The sequence below is a fragment of the Myotis myotis genome, unplaced genomic scaffold (assembly GCF_014108235.1).
Source record: "Myotis myotis isolate mMyoMyo1 unplaced genomic scaffold, mMyoMyo1.p scaffold_m19_p_8, whole genome shotgun sequence".
Taxonomy (NCBI): domain Eukaryota; kingdom Metazoa; phylum Chordata; class Mammalia; order Chiroptera; family Vespertilionidae; genus Myotis; species Myotis myotis.
The window spans coordinates 35,369,418-35,392,354 of record NW_023416390.1 but is presented as its reverse complement, the minus strand read 5'-3'; the positions used below and the strand labels follow the sequence as shown (position 1 = coordinate 35,392,354).

Genomic DNA, 22,937 nt, shown 5'->3' with positions numbered 1-22,937 from the left:
GGAGCTGAACTTGAGGAACTGCGTTCGAAGAGCCTCACTGTGGGAGCCAATGTGCAGGGGAAGAGGTGAATATAGCTGGAGGCAGATCGGGAGTTGAAAAGGATTTGGTGTTTTTGTTTGTTTGTTTATTTAGCTTGTTTATATGGAAGAGAGTTGAGCCTCCAATCAAGGGCCAGGAAAGTTTACTCAGCCTCAAGGCTGGTGTGGGTACCAGAAAGGATGAAGATAGACCAGACTTCAACCCTGAACTCCGAATTGGTACTTCCAAGTAACCTATTCCACATTCTTCCTGGGGTATCTCAAAGGCATCTCAATTCAGCATTGCCAGGATTGAGCCTCATCTGGTAGCTTCCATCTCAAAGAATAGCAAGATTCTCTACCCAGTTGCATGAGGCAGAAATCCACTCACAGCCTTTGACACCTTCCTCTTCCTAGCCTCTCATTTCCCCATCAGTCACCAAGACCAGAAGATCTCACTTCCTAAACAAGTCTAAGGTCAGCTCACTCCCTCCACCACTCTGCAAAGGACCAAGTCCAGGCTGCCAGCAGTAGAGCCAGCCTCAGGAAGCAGCCAAGCCGCTGGCCGGCCTGGACATCAAGGCCAGCTCCCACAGCCAGCACACCCGCTCTGTTCCAGATGCAAGTCCCACTGCGGCTTTCCCTGCTTAAACCACTAAGTGGCCTCTCGGGATGAGGATCAAAGTGTTAACCTGGCCCAGTGGACACTCCATGGCCTCCCTGCCGGCCTCTCCAGCCCCCGTGCCCCTCTTCCCCTCCATCCTCGCTGGCCGGCCTCCTCTCAGCCCAGGTGATGTGCCCCTCCCCAATGGGCCTCTGCACAAGCTCCCCTCTTCCTCCTCACCCAGACCCGCCCCTTCACCTGGTAAATGCCCCCCAGACATCAGAGTTGAGTTCCGTGCAGCTTTCACTGAGTTAATGCACACCTCACTGAACAGAGCTCCTGCCTCCAGCACCCTCTGCAGAGTTTAACCTTGAAACAAGCCTAAGCAGGGGCGACATTCCTGTCTCCCTCTGCCCGTGAAGAGACTGGCCCAGAGAACTGAAGAGAAACAGTCACAGAGCTGGGGGCAGGTCCCTCCCACTGAAGGAACAGGAGGCTCCGTTCACGTCAGATTAATGGAGAAGAAAACTATCAGCAAAGTACATCTACTCAGAAAATTCTGACACTAAGAGGAAGCAGAGAAGTGCAATGCTGTGATTAGGGGTTCCTTCCTCTTCACTTCCTTCCCGCATCTGTCTCTCTTCCCCCTCATTGTTTCCTCCTTCCCTGCACCCAATAGCTGACCTGTCTCTGGTCAATACTTCACAAGGAAGCAGCTTGAACGGTCTTGCCCACAGATCTGAAAATTCCCTGCAATAAACATGTCAAGGGTGAAATAAGACGATGCATTTTCCCAGCCCTGCCGAGTTCCACATGAAGGGCCAACGTCTGAGCAAGGAAGCTGAAGATGCGAGCCACCTTGCCTGGTGGGACTGGCTGAGGTCCAGATTGAACAGAGTGGGTGGTGGAGCTAAAGGTGTCGTTCTCCCAGGGCCACAAACTGCTCAGCTCCTTCCAGCCTCCTCCCCTGCTGGTGTGTCCTGCAGAGGCTCTGAGGAACTCTGAGGTTGATTGCTGAGAAATGCCCTTTCTTGCCCCAATTAAAAGCACCTACGCAGTACTTGCTGGGCGTTCCTCCACCAGAAGACAGATGCCCGGGGGCCAATGTCCCTGGGACTCTGGAAGCTGTCCTTTTCCTAGCGCTGCTCTGCCAGGCCAACAGACATCCCACTTCCGGGGGTGGGTTAAGGAACAGGACCTCCTTGTCAGAATCTCTTTCATCAAGGCAGCTCCACTCATGCTTCCTGTGGTGGCTCTTGGTCTTTTAACTTTCTTAAGCAGTGAGTCTCAAAGATCCCTCTCCCCAGCCCGAGCCAGTTTGGCTCAGTGTAAAGAGCGTCAGCCTGCGGACTGAAGAGTCCCAGGTTCGATTCTGGTGAAGGGCATGTGTCTTCGTTGCAGGCTCGATCCCTGGTCCTGGTCAGGGCATGTGGGAAGGCAAACAATCGATGTATCTCTCTCACATCAATGTTTCTTTCTCTCTGGCTCCCTTCTACTCTCTCTAAAAAATCAATGGAAAAATAGCCTCAGGTGAGGATTTGAAGAAGAAAAAAGATTCTTCTTAGCAAAGTACTGAAGTACTTGTGTTCAAACGCCAATTTGCACTTTGTTGTTCCATCAATGGCCAGCACCTTCTCTACTGGACTTCCGTGATGTTAGAAGACAGCACAGAGCCCAACCGCCCAGGCAGCCCAGTGAGCTTCCCTGCCCGAGTGGCTGCGGCCACCACAGAACTTAGAGTTTGCTGACAGGGACATGGCCACAGGAGACACAGGGCTGCGGAGCCTGAGAACTTCCGGGCGCTTGCATCTTGCAGAGCCAGTTACTGGGACATCTGTGAATGCCCATCCCGAGGGGGGACATTCCCCTAACTTAGCTGCAGTCTCCCCTACTCCCTGGTGTCCCTGCACCAATTATGGCTCCTCCCATATGGCCCCTGTAGGTCTTCCAGTCAGTGACACCTGCCAACCAGGTTCTGGACTTCAGGGGACACACATCTGTCTTTAACTCATTCATTCCTGGGTTCCTCCCAAAGCTTTACACCCCACCAGCACCTCCTGTCAAAATGACCACACTGACCTGGCTGCTCAGTGGTTGAGTGTCAACCTATGAACCAGGAGGTCATGGTTTAATTCCTGGTCAGAGCACATGCCTGAGTTGCGGGCTTGATCCCCAGTAGGTAGTGTGCAGGAGGCAGCCGATCAATGATTCTCTCTCTCAATGTCTCTATCTCTTCCTCCCTCTCCCTTCCTCTCTGAAATCAATAAAAAATATTTTTTTTAAAATGAGCCACATGGCCCTGGTCAGTTTTTCTCAGTGGTTAGAGTATAGGCCAGAAGGTCATGGGTTCAATTCCCGGTCAAGGGCATGTACCTCGATTGTAGGTTCAATCCTCAGCCCATCAGGGAGGCAACCAATAGATGTGTCTCTCTCGTCAATGTTTCTCTCTCTCTCTCTCTGAAAATCAATGGGAAAAATATCCTTTGGTAAGAATTTTTTAAAAAGTCACATGTAACAGGGCCCAGAAACAAGGCCCTTGCCCGTGGTCTCCACCTCCCCCTCTCCCCCATCGAACACTGCAGGGGCAGATGGCTCACTTGGAAGCGTGGGTTTCAAACATTCTTCCAAGCAGAAACCCACTAAGTGAAACAGACTCGTCCAGCAGCTGAAAGCTATGCATCAACCCTCAGGGCCGTTCGAGACCGCTGCTTAAGACAAGTCCTTCTCTCCAAATCATCAGAAACTTTCCAGAAAGACAGATACTTCCCCCTGAACTGCAGACACAAAGATTTCACACGATCAACCCCATGAGACAAATGGTCCAAAAAATTAAGACACTTGGAGAAATTATAGGGGAATAAAGCATTTATTAATTTACAGTAACATATAAAGATGTCCATCGTAGTTTTGAAAGTTCTTAACCAGGTACAAGTGCAAGAGCAGTAGGTCCCAGCCACTGTGGTCAAACACACTCATCACAAAGCTGAGGGGACGCTGTGCTCAGGGCAGTCCTTACCTGAGGCATGCCCCGGACACACAGGAGCTGTGCACACACCGAGGCAAGGCTCTGCTGGCTGAACTGCAGCAGCACACTGTGGTTTTATACACGAGAGAGTGGTGTCCGTAAACACCACACTTAGACTGGATTTATGCACATTCGTACATTACTTGGTAGGGATCCGAAATCAAAGCAACTTAAAAAGAAAGGACACCCACGCATTCCAGACACTGAGCAATTACACTCTAAAGCAACTGAAGTAACTCTTCACCACCTCATTCTCCATCCTACCGCCGCCGAGAGCATATAGAGTATATTCTGCACAAGATGCAGAGGAGAGTCTCTCATGTCAGCGAGCCACCACGGCAGGGACGCTGGCCCTGTCATCGCCAGGATGTAGCATGCACTTCCAACCATGCCACACAGGGACCTCAGAGTTCGTTCCTGCATGAGGCAACTGCAACACCACACTGTCCTCCCACAGCGCACAGGCATTTCCAGGACCCAAGAGGACTTTCTCACCAATATGTGAACACACCTCAGCTGAACTGTGGGTCCCCGACTTGGGGACTTCAGAGATGGGCAAACTTGACAAATTCTGCAGCTTGACAAAAGGCAGCCAACAATTTGTTTTGCCACCAAGATTTAAAAAAAAAAAATGCCCCCTATTACCACCTTCATTAAAGGACATTTTATCACCCAAATTAAGAACATAATCTCAGAATAAGACAACCCTCTAGGTTGAATAAACTGGACTTTCTAAGTTATACTTCCGACCTGCACAGAGCCCGCTGTGCCCAAGACCTAGCTGTGGACCCCAGGACTCTCACTACCCCAGGGGACACAAAGTCAAGCCTGATCCCCAAGGTCCCAGGCCCTTACGGCACCATCATCACTCACTGGTGAGAGGGGCCACAGTCACCAGGATAGCAGCTGACATGTGACAGGGATTGCTCAAGTACGAAGTGCTTCCCACACATTCTCCTTGTAAGCCCTGTGGGGAAGGCACAGCCTCGCTAAGCGCAGCCTCCCTGCCCACGGGCCTGCCCAGGCACAGAGGCTTCTCGGGGGCAGGGCAAGCTCTGCTCAGTCCTGTGCTTGCTGTTCCTCTTCCTACTTCTGCATGAAACATTCACTTGCAGAATCAATTCATGGAAGATGAAAAAAACTTAAAATGATGGCACCTAGCCCTGATAACAGAAACATATTCTACATTAGGAAACTGTTAATTGTCCTTTCTTCTTAAAAGTATCTGTTTAACAATGACTAATACTTATCCAATTTCAAAACTGAACATCAAAACTAAAGTATCTCTGCCTTAAACACTTTTCCGGAATAAAGCCAGGTATAAATAAATAAATATATAAACAACAGGAAAAGGCACAAACGTGACACGGGTGGGCTTGGGAAATACATTCCACACCTCACCCAGGTGCCAAAGCTGAATTCTCGGAGTTATCAATGCTGCCCCCACCCATGCCCACCCCAGCCCGTCTGTCCACAGCAGCACGGCCCAGAGCTCAGGACTACGGAGACAGTTAGAGGCACCACGGCCTAGGCTGGGGGCTCGGCTCCTTCCCACTGGTTGCCTGTGCCCTTTCCTGGGGAAGGCTCTGGGCCGGCCAGGCAGTAGCCTCAGCTCTTGGACACCCAGGGCTTAGAAACATGATTGTATAAAGTGCTCTGACAGAAAGTTATTGTTCCTATTCCGTAGCCCACTCTTGCCAACAAAAGACAAGGAGCTTTAGTAAAGTGTCACTCTAAACAAGCAGAGGGGCCTGAAGCAACTGACTGTTCACACCGTCCTCAGGCTCACGTTTGGCAGCTATGAAGTTTCAGGCAGGCTGACCTCCAAATCGTAGGGATTCTGCAAAAACTCACTTGACGCTAGCTGAACCCAGGGAGCAACCTGTCCTCCGGAAAGGAAGAGCTGAGCCCAGCCCCATGCAGCCGGAAGGTCATGCCTGCACGTGGGGGCTCCTGGGCTGGCAGCAATCCCAGGGGCTGCTTTCCAGAAAGCCCCGAACACAGCCATCCTCTACCAAGGACAGCGCTGGGGAGCTGTGCCCTCAACAGGCCCTGCAGACAACACCCAGCAGGGCAGGCGCAGAGCACACATAACTCTGCAGCATGGCTCACCTGGAGAGCGCCTGAGCCAAACAGGCAGCAGAAAAAGGGGACCCAGGATTGGAAAAGCTGAAAGGTGAGCTAAGCACCACTCCTGAAACTCCTCCTTTAGGGCCCAGGTGTGAGAGCGAGCCCCACCCACAGCCCAGATGTCAGATGACAACCCACTCACTTCGCTCACCTACCACCACCCCAGCAGGCCAGGGGGAGACCTGACCTCACCACTATCCACTTAGGTTCTAGGAACACCACCAAGACATCAGGTCCCAAACAGAGAGCAATCACCAACCGCAGGTGTTTGACACCAGCAGCTGACAGCCTGGCCGCACACAGGACAGGTGGTTGCCACGCTGATGTGTGCAGGGACTAGGAGACAGGCAGCGCTGCAGGTCTCTTTTCCCACTGCAACTGGCAGTGGATGCTGCTGGGCAGGCCTTGGTCCAAACGATGTCTGCAAGCTCCCCAGAGTGAAATGGCAGAAAACTTGGGACCTGTGGCACGAAGCCAAGCAGTCAGGTACCAGAACAGGTACAGCGCTGGGGAAAGCAGACGCTATCTCTTTTGATTGCAAACAAATGCAGGCACTGACTTTGAGATAACACAGCCAATCCTCGCAGCCAGGAACCAGCCTTGACTGAAGACAGTAGGACTCCCCACCACAAGGAGAGAACACTGAACTGGCAAGGAAGGGGTGTGCAAACGACATGTGTCACATGTCAACCCCAGGAGCAAGGGACAACCAGCAAGTTCATGAACTGTATTTCTGCAATCCACTTTTTTACCAAAAACTCCCTTTTCATTTGATATCAAAAAGATGAATCAAACAATTAAACTGAGAAGTAAAACCACAGACAGAAGCACAGCTCTGGAAAGTGCTGAGTTCTCCGACCACAGTCTGCACTTGCACACATTTCCAGGCCCACTCATCCATCTGCAGCTGGGAAAATCCAAAACAGACACTGAGGAAGAATAACATGAAGTTTTGTATGAGCCTCTCAGCTGATAATGACCCAGAGACTGCCCGATGTCCAAGACCTGAGATGGAATTACAACCCAGAAGAACAAGGCCACCTGCCTAGCAACAGCCAAATACGATCTGTCAGCACAGGATGGGCTCACAGGGGCAAGAAGCAGGTCCAGCTTCCCCGCAGATCACCTCCTTCCATGCTGCAAACCACTGCTGCACTGCCTTCTACTCGTACAGCAGGAACTTTTTTATGGGGTCCGGCAGCGGCAGCGAGGGAATCAGATGGAGTCGGTACTTGCCAAGAGCTCTTCTCACAGCCACACGACACAGATTCAGCAAAGCCCTGGGGACACCTGGGAGGCCATGGGAAGGAACGGAGAGACAGAGGAGAGAGATTAATTCCTCTTCTAACTCTGAGGAGCAAAGGCTGGCTGTGACTGACAGGCACAGATGCTCACTGCCAACTTCCCAATTTTAGAGCAAGGGTCACGAGCTGTGGTGAAAAGGCCTTGCTACCTGCTCCTTCTGTCTGCAAAAGCAAGGAAATCCTCATTTCCTGGGGCACCTGCTGGCTGACAGCATCTCCTCAGCTGTGTTCAATTCCCCCATACAGAGAAGTCAGAGCTGACCACTGAAAGCCCCGGCAGCTGTAAACACTGCCTCCCACCCTCTGTTAGGGTTTGCTCTGGATCAATCCCAAAAGCCCCTCAGGGGTCTGGGAGAGCGGCTGAACGACAGGTGAGGAGGGCAGGTTGACAATTTTTCTCGGGGTCAAAAAAGCCTAGCCATGTCTCTGACTTGGGCAACAGGCATGAACTTAGACAGACAGCTTAATTCTATCAGAACAGCTCTAACCACCAGGTTTCCCGGGGAAGGCCCATGGGAGCACATATCAGTGACAGCTCCAGGGAACCCAACAACCAAGTACAACAAACTCAAGTTTGTACGAGGTGAGGGCCAGCTGTCAACCCAGATGCCCAGGACTCAGGCAGCAATGAGGCTGGGCGGGGGCAGGTCAGAGGGCACAGTGCCTGCACAGGACACTCGAGATAAATTCCAAGCCCCAGAGAGCCTCTGACAAGACCCAGCCCCATCAACTGCAGACTCTGGCTGTCAACATATTAATTCATTAGCAAAATCTTTGTGCATAAATAAGCAAATGATGGACTTATTCTAACAGAAGTTAGACTTATCACACAATCCCAAACCAAAGAAAATGGGAAACACTAAAAGATGGACTTATAATTTGTTCATGGCAAACATTTAAAAATCAAATTAGAGCCCTAGGTGGTTTTGCTCAGTGGTTAGAGCAGGGGTGGGCAAACTTTTTGACTCGAGGGCCACAATGGGTTCTTAAACTGGGCCGGAACAAAAGCATGGGTGGAGTGTTTGTGTGAACTAATACATGTTAACACTGCTGCTGGTGAAGGAGCAGAGGGGAGAGCAAGAGAACCCTCCGCTCTTTCGGCTCCGCGGGCCGGATAGAACAGCCGAACGGGCTGGATCCAGCCCGCGGGCCGTAGTTTTCCGACGGCTGGGTTAGAGTGTCAACCTGGGGACTGAAGTGTCTCAAGTTTGATTCTGGTCAAGAGCACGTACCTGGGTTGCAGGCTCAATCCCCAGCCCATCGGGCTGTGTGCAGGAAGCAACCAATTGATGTGTGTCTCTCACATTGATGTTTCTCTCTCTGTATCTCTCCCCCTCCTTTCCACTCTCTAAAAATCAATGGAATACATATCCTCGGGTGAGGATTAAAAAAAAATATGTCTTATAAAACCTAAATAGAAATGGAAGAATTTGGGGTCACAAAGCAGAGCAAAGGGGAAAAAATATATAATTTTTGAGAACATATACTTTTATAGATTTCCTGGTATCAGCTCTTGGTATCTAGGAATTCTAAAGAGAAGACCGATCTGGAAGACCATTCTGGAAAAGTCCTAGCCCTAACCAAAGATTCTGACCAGGTGCTTAGTTGGAGGTAATTTTTTTTTTAATTGCTACAATTTGGTTCATTCAAGTGTCCCAAACAGACAGCAAGTCAGAACTGAATTCGGGCCGCTTACTTCTGGCCTCTTTAAAGACCTGCAGGGCCTCGGGGTCCACCTTCCTTCTGCCTCTGGACTCTGGGCCCAGGGACTCCCACTTCACCAGGTTCAGGTTGGCTCCAAACTCCACCAGCAGACTCACAAAGGCCGCCTCACAGCCGTGACGCAGGACAGCATCCATGACGCACCCGGGGGAGCCCCTGCAGAAACCCTGCGTGTTGACGGGCCCGTTGCAGTTGAAGTCGGGGTTCGCCCCTGCCTGGAGCAGCAGCTTGAAGCACTGGAGGTTGTGGTAGGCTGCGCTGATATACAAGGGGCAGACCACCAAGGAGGTGAGGCGCCGGGAAAAGGGCGGCCGGATGTCAGGAAAAATGTGGTGATTGATGTCGACGTCAGCCCCGTACCTACAGGGGAGACACGGGGATGATCAGACGTTTCAGGGGACTAATGGTGTCACAGATTCCCACACACCTCAAGGAGATGGGCCTGAACCCCATGAGCACTGGGGACCACTGGAGATGCCACAGATCACATCAGTCTCATTACTTCCAGCAAGTAAGCAGTAGTTAGGAACCTATAACCCACTCACAAATTCGTAAGGAAATTCTCTCAAATCTTCAAAGATCCAACAATCCCACAGCTAAACTACTAAACAAAGGAAAACTTCCAAATTTATCTTATGAGATCACCAAAACAATATTCCCCAAACCTTATGAAGGCCACACCATAAAGAAAAACTGCCAACTAACTACACTTATGTTAGCAAAGAGAATCCAAAAACATTAAGAAAGCAACATACCAGGACCTCAGGGGCATTACTGCAAGAATGCCAGGGTAGTTCCAATATTAGAAACGCTATTGAGATAACCCATCATATTCAGAGAACTAAGGGGAAAATCATGTTTGCCTCTATAAATGCAAAAGAAAAGGCACATGATAAAACTCAACACTTATGCATGTTTAAAAACTCTAATAAGACAGTAAATGATAGATGTTTCCTTAACACAATAAAAATGACTTCCTGACCCCAGAAGTCAGGAAACACTTGGTTTTCCCACTAAAGCCAGGAGCAACGCACACTCCTACCTTCTGTAAATAAAGGTATTAGTGCAATTAGACAAGAGGAAAAATGAGCTTATTAAGATGGAAAGGAAGAGGTAAAACTTCCTGTTTTCAGAGGCCATGACTGTGTCTGGAAAGCCCTACATAATTACTGAAAATACAACTAACAAGCAATGAGCTTTATTACATAGCAAGTTGTAAAACAACAGCCTTCATATATACAAACAAAAACAACTTAAATATAAAGTGGGGCCGAAACCGGTTTGGCTCAGTGGATAGAGCGTCGGCCTGCGGACTGAAGGGTCCCAGGTTTGATTCCGGTCAAGGGCATGTACCTGGGTTGCAGGCATGTCCCCAGTGGGAGATGTGCAGGAGGCAGCTGATCGATGTTTCTCTCTCATCGATGTTTCTAACTCTCTGTCTCTCTCCCTTCCTCTCTGTGAAAAATCAATAAAATATATTTTAAAAAATAAATAAATAAATATAAAGAGGGAAAGAACGCATTTATGATAGCAAAATAAATGTTAAAGTGAGATAGCTAAGCATAAACTTAACGGTGTATCCAAGATTTGCATGAGGAAAATTATAAAATAAAGTTGACCCTTGAAGGTGGGTTTGAACCACATGGGTCCACTTATACGCGGGTATTTTTCAATATTCAGTTGGCCCCCTGTATCCCTGGGGCTTCGTAGCTACAGATTCAACCAACCACAGTTTGAATACAGCATTCTGATCCAAGGGTGGGAATCTTGGTTGTGAGGGCCAACTGTATGCCTTGTTCTATGTCATCTAATCTAATAAAAGAGAAACATGGTAATTGGCGTACGACCGCTACCCTTCCCATTGGCTAATCAGGGAGATATGCAAATTAACTGTCAGCCAAGATGGCGGCCAGCAGTCAGGCAGCTTGAAACTAACATGAGCCTCTCTTGCTTCAGTGATGGAGGAAATCAACGTTCCCCGCCTGCCTTGCAGGCCCCTGAGCCTGCAGTTTGAACATTGTAACAAACATAGAAGCTAAAAAAAACCCCAGAAACCAGCTTTCAACGAGCTGGGATCTCAGAGCTGGAGTCAGAGCTGGAGTTATACATTGTTTCGAACCGAAACAAACCAGATACCTACTTTCAGCAGCGGAGGCCTAAGAGCTGGAGCCTCAGAGCTAAAGCTGGCCCAGAATTAAAAAAAAAGAAAAAAAGGAGCGGTTGGGAGCTTCTGTCACTCGCCAGCCTGAAAACAGCCCTCAGCCCCTCACCCAGACTGGCCAGGCACCCCAGTGGGGACCCCCACCCTAAAGGGTGTGTGACCAGCTGCAAACAGCCATCATCCCCTCACCCAAGCTGGCCAAGCACCCCAGTGGGGACCCCCACCCTGAATAGTGTGTGACCAGCTGCAAACAGCCATCATCCCCTCACCCAGGCTGGCCAGGCACCCCAGTGGGGATCCCCACCCTGATCCAGGACACCCTTCAGGGCAAACCAGCCAGCCCCACCCATGCACCAGGCCTCTATGCTATATAGTAAAAGGGTAATTTGCCTCCCAGCACTGGGATCAGCGGAGCCGAGAGGCCTCCCGGCACCGGGATCAGCGTGACAGGGGGCAGCGCCCAAACCCCCTGATTGCCCTGCAGCTCTGTGTGTGACAGGGGGTGGGGTCACAACCTCCCTATCCGCTCTGCTCTGTTTGTGACAGGGGAAGGCGCCCCAACCTCCTGATCAGCCCTGCTCTGTGCCTGATACAGGGGAGCTCCCCAACCTCTGATCGCCCTGCGGCTCTGTGTGTGACAGGGTGCGGCACCCCAACCCCCCTGCCCCCACGGGCCCTGCTCTGTGTGTGACAGGGTAGAGCCATAACCTCCCCATCGGCCCTTCCCTGAGTGTGAGAGTGGCAGCACCCCAACCCCCTGATCGGCCCTGCTCTGTGGGTGATAGAGGGCGGCGCCACAACCCGCACCCCTCCCACGGGTCCTGCTCTGTGTGTGATGGGGTAGAGCCATAACCTCCCCATTGGCCCTGCCCTGAGTGTGAGAGTGGTGGCATCCCAACCCCCTGATCGGCCCTGCTCTGTGGGTGATAGAGGGCGGCACCCCAACCCCCTGATCCGCCCTGCTCTGTGTGTGACAGGGGGCGGTGCCCCAACTCCCCTATCGGCCCTACTCTCTGAATGACAGGGGGGAGCTCCTCAACCCCAATGGGCCCTGCTCTGTGTGTGACAGGGGGCAGCGCCCCAACCCCCGGATTGGCCCTGCTCTGTGCATGACGGGGTGGCGCCGCAACCTCCCCATCGACCCTGCCTTGAGCGTGACAGGGGGCGGTGTCCCAACCCCCCAATCGGCCCTACCCTGAGCGTGATTGGGGGTGGCATTGCAACCTCCCGATCCGCCCTGCTCTGTGCATGACAGGGGGTGGCGCCCCAACTCCCCAATTGGCCCTGCTCTGAGCCCGACCAGGGGCTGCACCTAGGGATTGGGCCTGCCCTCTGCCACCTGGGAGCAGGCCTAAGCCAGCAGGGCGTTATCTCCAGAGGGGTCCCAGACTGCGAGAGGGCACAGGCCAGGCTGAGGGGCCCTCCCTCCCCCCCCCCCCCGAGTGCACAAATTTTTGTGCAGCGGGCCTCTAGTTTTATATAAGGGACTTCAGCATCTGTGAATTTTGGTATCTGTGAGGGTCCTGGAACCAAGCCCTCCACCCCTGGGGATACTGAGGTACAACTACAGTTAAATTTTGGAGGACTCAAAAGTTACACTCAGATTTTAGACAGCACAAGGGACAGCACCCCTAACTCCCAGGGTCAACTGTACATTGATTTACAGACTTGACTCTAAACCATGTAAATATACAGAGTGGGCAAAAGTCGGCTTACAGTTATAATACAAATAAATAATAATAATACAAGAATAAACACTACTTTTCATACTTACAACTGTAAACCTACTTTTGCGCACCTGTGTGTTATAAAGTATATCCTATATAATAAAAGCCTTATATGCTAAGTGTCCAACCGTTCGACCATTCGCTATGACGCACACTGACCACCAGGAGGCAGACACTCCAACCGGTAGGTTAGCTTGCCACTGGGATCTGGCCAATCGGGACTGGGCAAGACAGGCTAGACACATCCTGGAGCCCTCCTGCAGTCTCTCCCCAGCCGGCTGCCCCAATCAGGACTGGGCAAAATGGGCTGGACACACCCTGGAGCCCTCCTGCAGTCTGTCCCCAGCCGGCCGCCCCAATTGGGACTGGGTGAGATGGGCTGGTCACGCCCTGGAGCCCTCCCACGGTCCCTCCCCAGCCCTGATCATGTACCAGTGGGGTCCCTCAGCCTGGCCTGCACCTCTCGCCATCTGGGACCCCTCGAGGGATGCTGGAGAGCTGGTTTAGGCCTGATCCCCGCAAGCCAGGCTGAGGGACCCCACCGGTGCACGAATCTGTGCACGAATCTGTGCACCAGGCCTCTAGTTGTTAGATAAAGAGCAATCCCTAAAAACTGAAAGCAAAAGAAACACTTGAATTCAACTATGTACCAGCTGGTGCCATCAGGTATACTACACATCCAGACAGGCTGGCTTGCTAGGTGCATCAGTCACCTGGAAGGATGAGGACAGGAAGCACAGGGAGGTTCACACAGCCCCCAGGTGGGCTGCTCGGGGGTCCCTGAGCTAATCCCTAAGGCTGTCTCGGAGCCTCCTCCTCTCACTCCAATGGCAGCCCAGGAAGTAGGAAATGATCTCACCCGACAGGCGTGTACCAGCCAGTCTCTAAAGGACTCTACAGAGAGAGCCTTCAGGGCCCCCACAAGGACTGGCCTTGTCACTGCATTCAGGGACACGTTCTATCAGGCATTTGGAGTTTTCCTTGGCCAAGCACAAGCTACCAACCTGGGTCATTTACTCTAAGCAAGGGCCGCTGACTACAGTGGGCAGGGACACCTGCTCAGGATGTCGCATCCTGGCCAAGTGAAGAGGATGCCTGCTGAGGATGTGCCTGGTATGGGGTGGGTGAGGGGCATGTGTGGGAAGGGGCAGTGGTAATAGGAGATGGTTGTAAAGTATACCTCTCCACAAAACAGTCATTAATAGAGATTGGGTTACAAAATAAGTAAATATGTTAAGGACAGGGAAACCAGGTCTCTCTGGTTGGAAAAGAGAAGCTGGAGGCATCCACGTGAACACCTACCTGCTGATGTTCACAGACAGAGAAACAGATCGAATGTGTGTAAGTGACTGAGCTCTGCACAGTAAGAGGGCCTGGAAACAGTGACACCACACGCAATAAGCACCCCTCATGTCTGATCTTGGTTTCTAAACACATTCTCCACTCAAAGAAACCAAGACTCAAATTCCAGGGCTGAGACAGAAAGCACAAGATGAGCCTAGAACAATCTGTTATGTGAAAAAGTGGGGAACTGCTCTAAGATGGGGATGTGTCCAAAACAGAGAGATGGCTGGCTGGGGGTCCCAAAGACAAATCTGAAGCAGCTAACGCATCAAAATAATTAACAATATAATTAAATAATAACTCAGTGGGTAATACAGGAACCCACGAGTCTAACATAAATAAATGAATTAAAAACCTGATGAGGAACAGGAGATATGCATGTTTGCAAAGTATACCTCTCCACAAGTTAATTAATTACAGAGGGAAAAAGAATAACCTGGCAGACGCCACGTTAACCACAAAATCGCCGGGACATCAGCGGTATCAGGAACTGGAGTCACATGCAGCCTCATAGAATGCAGTGGGAAGCGCAGCCTCACTTCCGGGGGTCCTGGCAAAGAGGCAGTACCTACTCTAATCAAGTAAACACCAGACAGCCGGCACCTGTGGCCTTGAGCCAGCCCTGCTGTGCCTCCCAAGCTTTGTCATCACACACGTCATCTGAATTAGGAAATGGGAGTTCGTAGGCAGTATGACATGGGGCAGAGGGAACAGCACTGTTTCCCATGCCTTCCCAAAAATGGCTGGCCTGCAGTCACAGCCAGCACCACGCTTGTGCTCTGTCCCAGTGTCCTGTGGAACCCGCACTGCCACTCTCCAGCAGCACAGGCCTGTAAAGAAAAGACGGCATATGGACCTCCCACTGACGCCACCGTGTGGCATCATCCGACACTACAAGTGCAAACATCACTCTCCCAGACACCCTAGGAGGGAGGAGGAAACATTCTAAAACACACACCAAACCACGCAGAAACTCTATTTCATTTCACACACTCAATCAATTAAGAAAAGGGAACTAGGTTTCAAGCATTGATTTTTTTTTCCCTCATTCTCAGGGGTTTGTTTTCCAAAATGTTTGTAATTTTGGGCAATATGACAATCTGGTATTAGCTGAGCTATGGGAAAGACAGCCCTGCATCCACTCATAAAAATATATTGGATGAGAGCCAGTTCATTTTAATCCTGAATATTTTCCAAAATTCCCTACTGCTTTTAATATCACTGGCAAGGAACCCCTGTGACAACTCAATAAATCAACATAACTTGCACATAGAGAAATACCACTCCTTACCTTTTTAAAAAAGCATCAGCAACATACACCAAGCAACGGAACGGAGGCTTACTTGCAGAGGACACCACTACCAGTGCTAGAAGAAAGCCTGGCCTGGGGAAATGGTGGGAAGGCAGGGGATGCTCAGGTCGGACTGTCCATCAGGAACCAACCACAGCACTCCCATTTCCCAAGTCACTGACCTCACCACTGAGAACACACAACTTTCAATAGGGTAGCACGTGTTCTGGGGACCTCACTGTGAAAGTAGTGTCCGTGCTCCAGGAGGGAACCAGATGCCTGAATGACCTTTCTCCACAAGGCACTACGAGTGCATCTCTCAAAGCCAGGCCTCACTTAATTCAAAGCAGCCGTGCATCAGGACAACTTAAGTGCCCAGAGGGACCTCAGGGACCAAGATGAAACTTCACCTACTCAGAAACATTTCCAAGTTAATGATTTATGTTCTCTGAGACGCAAAAAAACAGGGCTTAGCCTATCAGGCTAGAAAGCCTTGACAAGAAGGAGAAAAGGCATCACCACTCTACCACCCTCAATATCACAGCCATATCATCCCATTTGCCTTCCCAAAGGTCAATTTCATAGCCATTTAATAGAGAACAGAATTAATATATTCTCGGTACCTGAATTCAAAACCACGTTCTGTGCTGGCCAACGGGAATGTCAGGTCCCTGCTCCCTGAACCACCCCACTGCAACCTGAAACAACAGAACCCTTACCTAGTCCTTTGACTCTGAGAACCGGTACCTAAACTGCACTCGGTCAACCACAGAGGAGCTGCCTCCTGAGTAAGGGAGGGAAAAGGGCATCTTTGGTAGAAAGAAGTCACTGGAGATATGGAAAATGAAAATGCAACCTGGTTCAAATAAGGAAAAAAGGTAACCACCAGCACAATTAAAGTAAGACCACAAACCATCCAAAATGCTAGAAAGAGAAAGCAAAGAAAGCATAGATCATGGAACAAAGACATAAGCTGTAGAACAGTTAAGAAACAGACCTAACAGCAGCTACAGCAATAATGTTAACTGTATTAAAAACAAAGAACTCCAGACAGTCAAATAATAAAGGTGAACACCAAGATTAACCTGGGAAGATTAAAGCTCTCAGTTACAGAGTGCTAAGTAAAGGAGCCTTCAATGAAACTAATAGGTTTTTCATTCAAAAAAACACTTTTGTTTTGATAATGAGCATAATCAATAAGCAAGAACTTTTATGAACTCAATTAGCATCAAAATACAGAAAGCAAAAACTATTAGAAATACAGGGGAAACAAATTACAACAGTGATTAGACAGGAACAGAGTCTCTGAATTTGGTTAAAAATGTAAAAACAGAGAAAGGAACTCTGAATCACATAATTGAGGCAACCATACTGTACTACACACACAAAACACCCATGATCATGTACTGTATTACAAGCACCCACAACAATGTAGTCTAACATTCACACAAAAATATTTAATTCAAAGAATCCCCAAAATGGAAATTAGGTGGGCCATATTATCTGAGCACAATACGATACAATTAGATAAAACTTTCTTCTCCATAACTGTAAGAACAAAGAAGAACTAAACTTGCCTGGCCAGTGTGGCTCAGTGGTTGAGCATTGAACCAGGAAGTCATGGTTGTTTTTCCAGTCAGGGCACATGCCCAGGTTGCAGGGCTTAATCCCCAGTGTGGGGCGAGCAGGAGGCAGACAATCAATGATTCTCTCTCATCATTGATGTTTCTATCTCTCTCTCCCTCTCCCTTCCTCTCTGAAATCAATAAAAAGATTTATTAAAAAAAAGAGCTCAACTACATTTAAAAATGAGGAAAAAGCCTAGTGGATGGCCAAAGCTATAGGCAAATATTTACATTATTAATCAAGAAAAACGTGAATAAGCATATAACTCAAAAGTTATGGAAAACAGAGATTAAAAATAGCAATTAATCGATAAAAAAAAAAAGAAAACTGATACAGGTAAGAAGTAACTCTTTAAAAGATTAACAAAATAGACAAATCCTCTAACAAGTCTAATTTGAAAGAGAGAAAAAAAACACAAGCAAATATGGAAATCAAGGACTGAGACCATGGCTGCAGTTCCCCGTGGTGGCCCTCAGAGGCCATGGGGGCCGGGCCTGGCAGTACTGACCTGATGAGGGCCTTCAGTATGTCGGCCCTGCCCACGCGGGAGGCGTGGTAGACCGGAGTGCTGCGATGGTGCCGGCTTCCATTGGGGTCAGCCCCGGCTTCAAGGAGGATCTGGGCACTCTCCAGGTGTCCATTCACCACGGCCACATACAGGGCCGTCTGTCCCTTCACATCCACGAGGTCCACCTCGGCCCCCTTCCGGATAAGGAAGTCCACACAGTTCCCGTGGCCAGCAGTGGCCGCAATGCGCAGCGGTGTGCAGGGAAGCCAGCCACAGCACCAGACGGACTTCTCGTTGATGCGGCTGAGAGAGAACACAGGGATCCAGGCCATGAGGGGCGGCACTGGGAAACCCACAAGCTGCTGTGCCTCACCTCATACCGAGACTAGGAAACAGAGAGTAGGGGGCCAAGCTCCTAAAACAGCCACCCCTTTGCTTCCACAGAGCTCACATGTTCACCCTGCTGAAAGAAATCCGAGGCCCAGGTACACGGATGGACACTAGGGAAGATCTCGGGCTGCTCCACAGAGGGTAGGGTCTGCCTAGGGAGGCGGGCCAGCCTGAAGGACAGCACTCACGGGAATCTGCTCAGGCCCCAGGCCCCTTATCCCCAGCTTGGGCCTACCTGCGAAGGCCTAAGGTTGGACCACGCTCTGGGCCTTGGTATTCTCCCTGGGACTAGGTGACCACTGTGGGCCCTCTGATCTGACACAGCACAAATGACAGCCTGCAGGAACCACTAAAGCTGCACAGGCCTACACTCCTGGCCAACAGCAATGGAGGGAGCCTGTGCAGACTCAGCGCTCATCGGAAGTGACAATCAGACCAGGGCTCACTGTCCAGGAATGCCATCCGTGCAACCCACTGACCCTCCAAGTCACCAACTGAGGCACGGTTCACCTCAAGTTCCCCAAGCAGCCTTGGACACCGCTCAGGAGCCCCGACCACAGGAGCAGTGACGCAGAAATATGCAGTGGGTCGGGCTTCTCCTTCAGCTGGGAACTAGCTTCCACTGGCCAAGAAGGCCAAGGAACACTCCTAGGACACCTCCCCAAAGAAATACACAGCAGCAAAAACATCATCAGCAAGCAGGAGTCACTGTACTTAAGTAAAGAAAGAAGAAAGAAGCACTTGGAAAAGCAATATAAAAACGGTTGATCTAAAACCTAGCTGCACTCGACGTTATTCTGCTGTTTTTATTCTACTGGTAAGCAGCAAACTTAAGGTTTGCTTTGGGCTTGAGTCATTTACATTGAATATTTGTGTGTAATCCACCTGATGTCTTTGTATAACAATTCTTTATGGACATTTAGAGCTTTTTCTTAATACTAATATCTGCTGTAAGGGATTAATACTGAGATATTATAAGGAAAAGCAGAAAGAAACCTATTTCTATAGTGTTAGAAACCCTTTCTTTTTAATCCTCACCAGAGAATATATTTTCATTTGTTTTATATTATTTCTTTTTGTTAATCCTCACCCAAGGATATTTTTTCCATTGATTTTTTTCATAGAGAGTGGAAGACAGGGAGGGAGAGGGAGAGAGAGAGAGAGAAACATCGATGTGAGAGAGACACATTAGTTGGCTGCCTCCCGCACACACCCTGACCAAAGCTGAGAATAGAACCTGAAACCCAGGTACGTGGCCTTCACCAGAAATTGAACCCACAACCCTGCGGTGTGTGGGTCACCAGACAGGGTTATTTTCATTGATTTTTGAGAGAGAGGAAAGAAGAAGAGAGAGAAATATCTATGTGAGAGAGAAACATTGATCAGTTGCCACCCATCGGCACCCTGACCAGGGATCGAGCCTGCAACCTTTCGGTGTACAGGATGATGGTCCAACCAACTGAGCCACACAGCCAGGGCAAAAACCCTTTTTTGGGGAACTATCCACAAAGGTGGTATTGGATTCGTATCCACATGCAGGCATTTCTCCCCTCAACTCAGTCCTGAAGGGGAAAGAAAAACACGGAAAAAGCATGGTGATGTTCGGTTGCAGTTTCAAATCTAGCTGGGACTCCAGTCTTCAGCACCCAAGCAATCAGAAAACACCCCAGAAAGCAGGAAGCCTCTGATCTCTCCCAGGTGTGCCAAGTAGGAAGAAGGAGTCGCAAGATTCCACTGCTGGGAAGAAAGAGCTTGAGCCGCGTTGAAGGGACTGACTAGAGTTGGCAGGGCAACAGGCAGGGCACTATGGACAAAGTGAACGAGAAACTGAGCACCGAGCACACGCCTGGTGGATGAGACAGCTATCCCCTGGCCCTGGAGGCAGATGACTGAGCACCTGAGAAGCCAGAGAGGAGTACGCCAGGAATGAGGTCACGTGTGGTCCATCAGGCGATCTGAACCCCCAGGGGATAACCAGAAGAAAATTCACCAGGAAGGTGAATGTAGTGTACCACTTAGCATAAAGAGCCAGAGACTTTCACAGGGGCAGGGCTACCGCTGCTGGAGAGAGTAACAGTGCTGCCTCAGGAGTAACACCGAAGAAGCTGACACCACGAGGCCAGAAGCTGCCAGAAAATATAAAGGTCAAATGACAGCTGGACTTGAACTCAGGTCTCCCTGACCTCAGTATCTGGCTGTCTCCTAGGAGTCTGACCATGCTCCTCCACCTCCTTTCTTCCCTGTCCTCTAAAATTGGAAAGCAGCACAACCAGACAGTGTGCCTCCCACCTGGGTCGTGAGCCTCGGCTGCGTGCAGACCCACAGAGTCCAAGTACGGGGCAGCCCCCCCGGCAGCGATGCTCACCGGCGGTAGCTCTCCTCCTGCAACAGGCTCCTGAGGGTCTGGAGGTCCCCCACGTAGGCGGCGTCATGGAGCCTCGTGTCCTCACAGTGCTCCAGCGGGTGGTCACAAAACTGCTCCCTCAGCCACTCCTTCAGATTGGGACCTGCACTGAAGAGAGGAGCTCCTGTCAGCTCCGGAAATCCTGCCCACACCAACCAAAAGGGGGCGCCATCTACAGCAATCCCTTTCCCTCAAGAATAAATCGTTCCCATGCTCCAGAAACTTCAGAGCACAGGAAAATATAGAAAGTTTCCCTTAATAAAAGTAGCACACTCCTGACACCAAACCTGACAAGAACAATAATTTTAAAAACATTGTGAGATGGGGGATGGTGAGCCAAACCTACTTAACATAGAAGATCCTAAGTAAAACAAGACTTGAAAACAAGTAGACAGCCGGGCAGGAGGCGAGAGGAGGACCACGGGCTGCCTGCATCCACGTCCCCACGGAGCCAGCGTGGGACCAAGCACAACTGGACAGCTCCCCCTCCGCAGGCAGGCTTCTTCCAGGGCTGAAGATGCTTCTTATATTCAAGTCAAAGCTCTTTTGAGTGCCTTCTGTATACAAGCCCCTGTAGGTAAGGACAGCGCCAACCTTTCTTCCACAAGACCCCTCTCTCCACTGGGGAGCAGCTGTCAGTCCTTCTCCCTTCCCAACTGAACGCCTCTCATTCCATCCCTCACTCTCACATGAAATGACATCCCAGGCCCTAAGGTCCTGGTGTCCCCGGAGTCAAAGTCAATACCGTCCAAAGCCCAGGGCAGAAGGGGTCTTGTCTGACTTGTTCTTATTCATGGGGGTGTCCCAGCTCCAGCGAGGTGAGGTCAGGCCAATACCGGGCCCCCAATGAATGTTTGCGGGAGGGAGGAATGCAAAGTGCTGCTTGCTCTGGTCTCCAAGTCAACACTGTATCTTAAATCAAGGCACGCTTATGAGTCACAGTAGGAAGGCTCTTGTTTATCACTAAGTACTAATAAGCCCTGTGGAGGGGGTCTCTCTCCAAGGACACAGATGAGCATGGAAAGTCCAGCGCACACAACAGCAGCTGGTACACAGGGCGAATTCAGACAACAGGCGAGGAGGGGACCCACAGGTGAAGAGGGAAGCGGTCCTGAGCACCTGCGGCCAATGCACTGCCCCTACCCATTCCCATCTGCACGGCAGGAACACGCATGTCGGGGAGAGGCCCTAAGTCGGACGGCTACTGTGAGTGGTGGGCGTGTCTTCCCAGCTGCCGAAACGCAGTGTGACAGGGCTGCCTCCTCTGCTGGAGGGACGAGGCCCTGGGCGAGCTGTCACCGAAAGCTCGCTGCAACGGCGGGGCCGCTGCGCGTGGGTGGCAGCACCGAGAAGAGGCACCTGCCGCGAGGGGCCGGCTCTGGGTCTGCCCGGGCAGGTGCCCTCCGAGCTGGCAGGCGGCCACTATGCTCACGATGGGTCCTAACGGGCAGGCAGTTAAAGATGCAAGTTCCCTGGGAAAGGACGTCCGGCGCGGGGGCTGCTCCCGCCAGGCGAGGAGCGAGGGTCGCCGGGGCCTGCCCTCACCCCGCTGCCCGCACGTTACCTGCGGGCCCGGGCCCGGCCCGCCCGTCGGGGCCGCCGCCCTCCGCCATGGGCACGCCGATCTTCGGCCCGTCCGCTGCCCGCCTCCCCGGCCCCAGCGCGCCCCGCCGACCGGAACCAGCGCGACCGCGACCACTTCCGGGCCGCGGGCAGGTAGGTCGCGTCCAGGCAACGACTTCCGACGACCGCGCCCCGCCCGCACGGGCTCCCGGAGCCTCCGCGTCCCGCCTCGCTACCCGGCCGGAGGGCGAGCCTGCGCTTTCCCCGCACGACACGCAGAGGAGTCTGGGAAAACACGCTCGCCGGGGGCGGGGCCGAGCTCGCGAGGCCCTGGGAGCTGCGGTTGGTCGCGCCCGTCCCCGCCCCCACGGAAAGGGCGTGGCCATCAGCCTGGCGGGGGTGGGCGGGGCCTCAGGTGCGCCGGGAGGCCGGTTCGAGCCCCACCTTAGCCTCGCGGGTGGGAGGTCCCCGGGAGCGCGGGTGCGGGGAGGCCTGCCCCGGGCAGCAGCGGCCCCGCTCCACCATGTCCCCCGCCCGCTCAGCCGTGGGCTCGGAGCCGTCCCGGAGCCCGCGGATGCGAAGACGCGGTCCTCCCGGCTCTGTTCCGCAGCAGGCTTTGTCGGAGGGTTTTCGCAGCGCTGGGCTTATGTTAACGTGGTATTCGATGACTGTTCCCCCAAAATTCCTTCCACGAGCTGCTGTCAAGTCATGTGCATTGAGTCGTGCTTTAGTCGTGGGTTCCCTGGCTCCTCTCGTGCTCCCCGCCGGGTTACAGAGAGGGCTTCTGCGGAAGGAGCAGGAGGGCCTCAGTGGATGCCGGGAGGGCGCGCGTGGACAGGTTTGAGAGGCGAAGTGGGCGGTACAGCGGGGAACTGATGAGTGTGAGGCCGCAGCCCCTCACCCCCACCCCGCCCCACCCCAACACTGTGCATGTGAGCCGCTGGCCCTTCTGGTGTTGTAATAACAGGACCAGGCTGGAGTAAGGGGAGCCGCAGAGATGAGAGCTGGTGTCCCTTGCTGGGACTGGCCCCCTGCTGCAAACTCAGCAGGCCCTCCTGGTGTTTGTTGGAGGAAGCACTGTTTGGACTTGATAACAGCAGAGAGCACCCTTGGCACGAGG

General features: G+C 51.6%; 1 protein-coding gene across 4 annotated transcripts; it reads right to left on the bottom strand.

Moving 5' to 3' along the window:
• Positions 1-3,472: 3,472 nt before the first annotated feature.
• On the bottom strand, positions 3,473-21,948 carry ASB1 (ankyrin repeat and SOCS box containing 1). Of its 4 annotated transcripts, none has more exons than XM_036319008.1 (5): positions 21,819-21,948; positions 20,216-20,357; positions 17,461-17,763; positions 8,778-9,163; positions 3,473-7,067 (listed from the first exon to the last, which is right to left on the bottom strand). In XM_036319008.1, exons 1-5 carry the CDS (start codon positions 21,865-21,867, stop codon positions 6,940-6,942), a joined length of 1,008 nt encoding a protein of 335 aa, XP_036174901.1. In that variant the 5' UTR covers positions 21,868-21,948; the 3' UTR covers positions 3,473-6,939. The 4 variants fall into 4 exon arrangements, with proteins under 4 accessions (XP_036174901.1, XP_036174900.1, XP_036174902.1 ...); XM_036319007.1 differs by lacking the exon at positions 21,819-21,948 and adding an exon at positions 20,601-21,793 and having other exon boundaries at positions 20,216-20,362; XM_036319009.1 differs by lacking the exon at positions 21,819-21,948 and adding an exon at positions 20,601-21,791.
• Between the last annotated feature and the right edge of the window lie 989 nt (positions 21,949-22,937).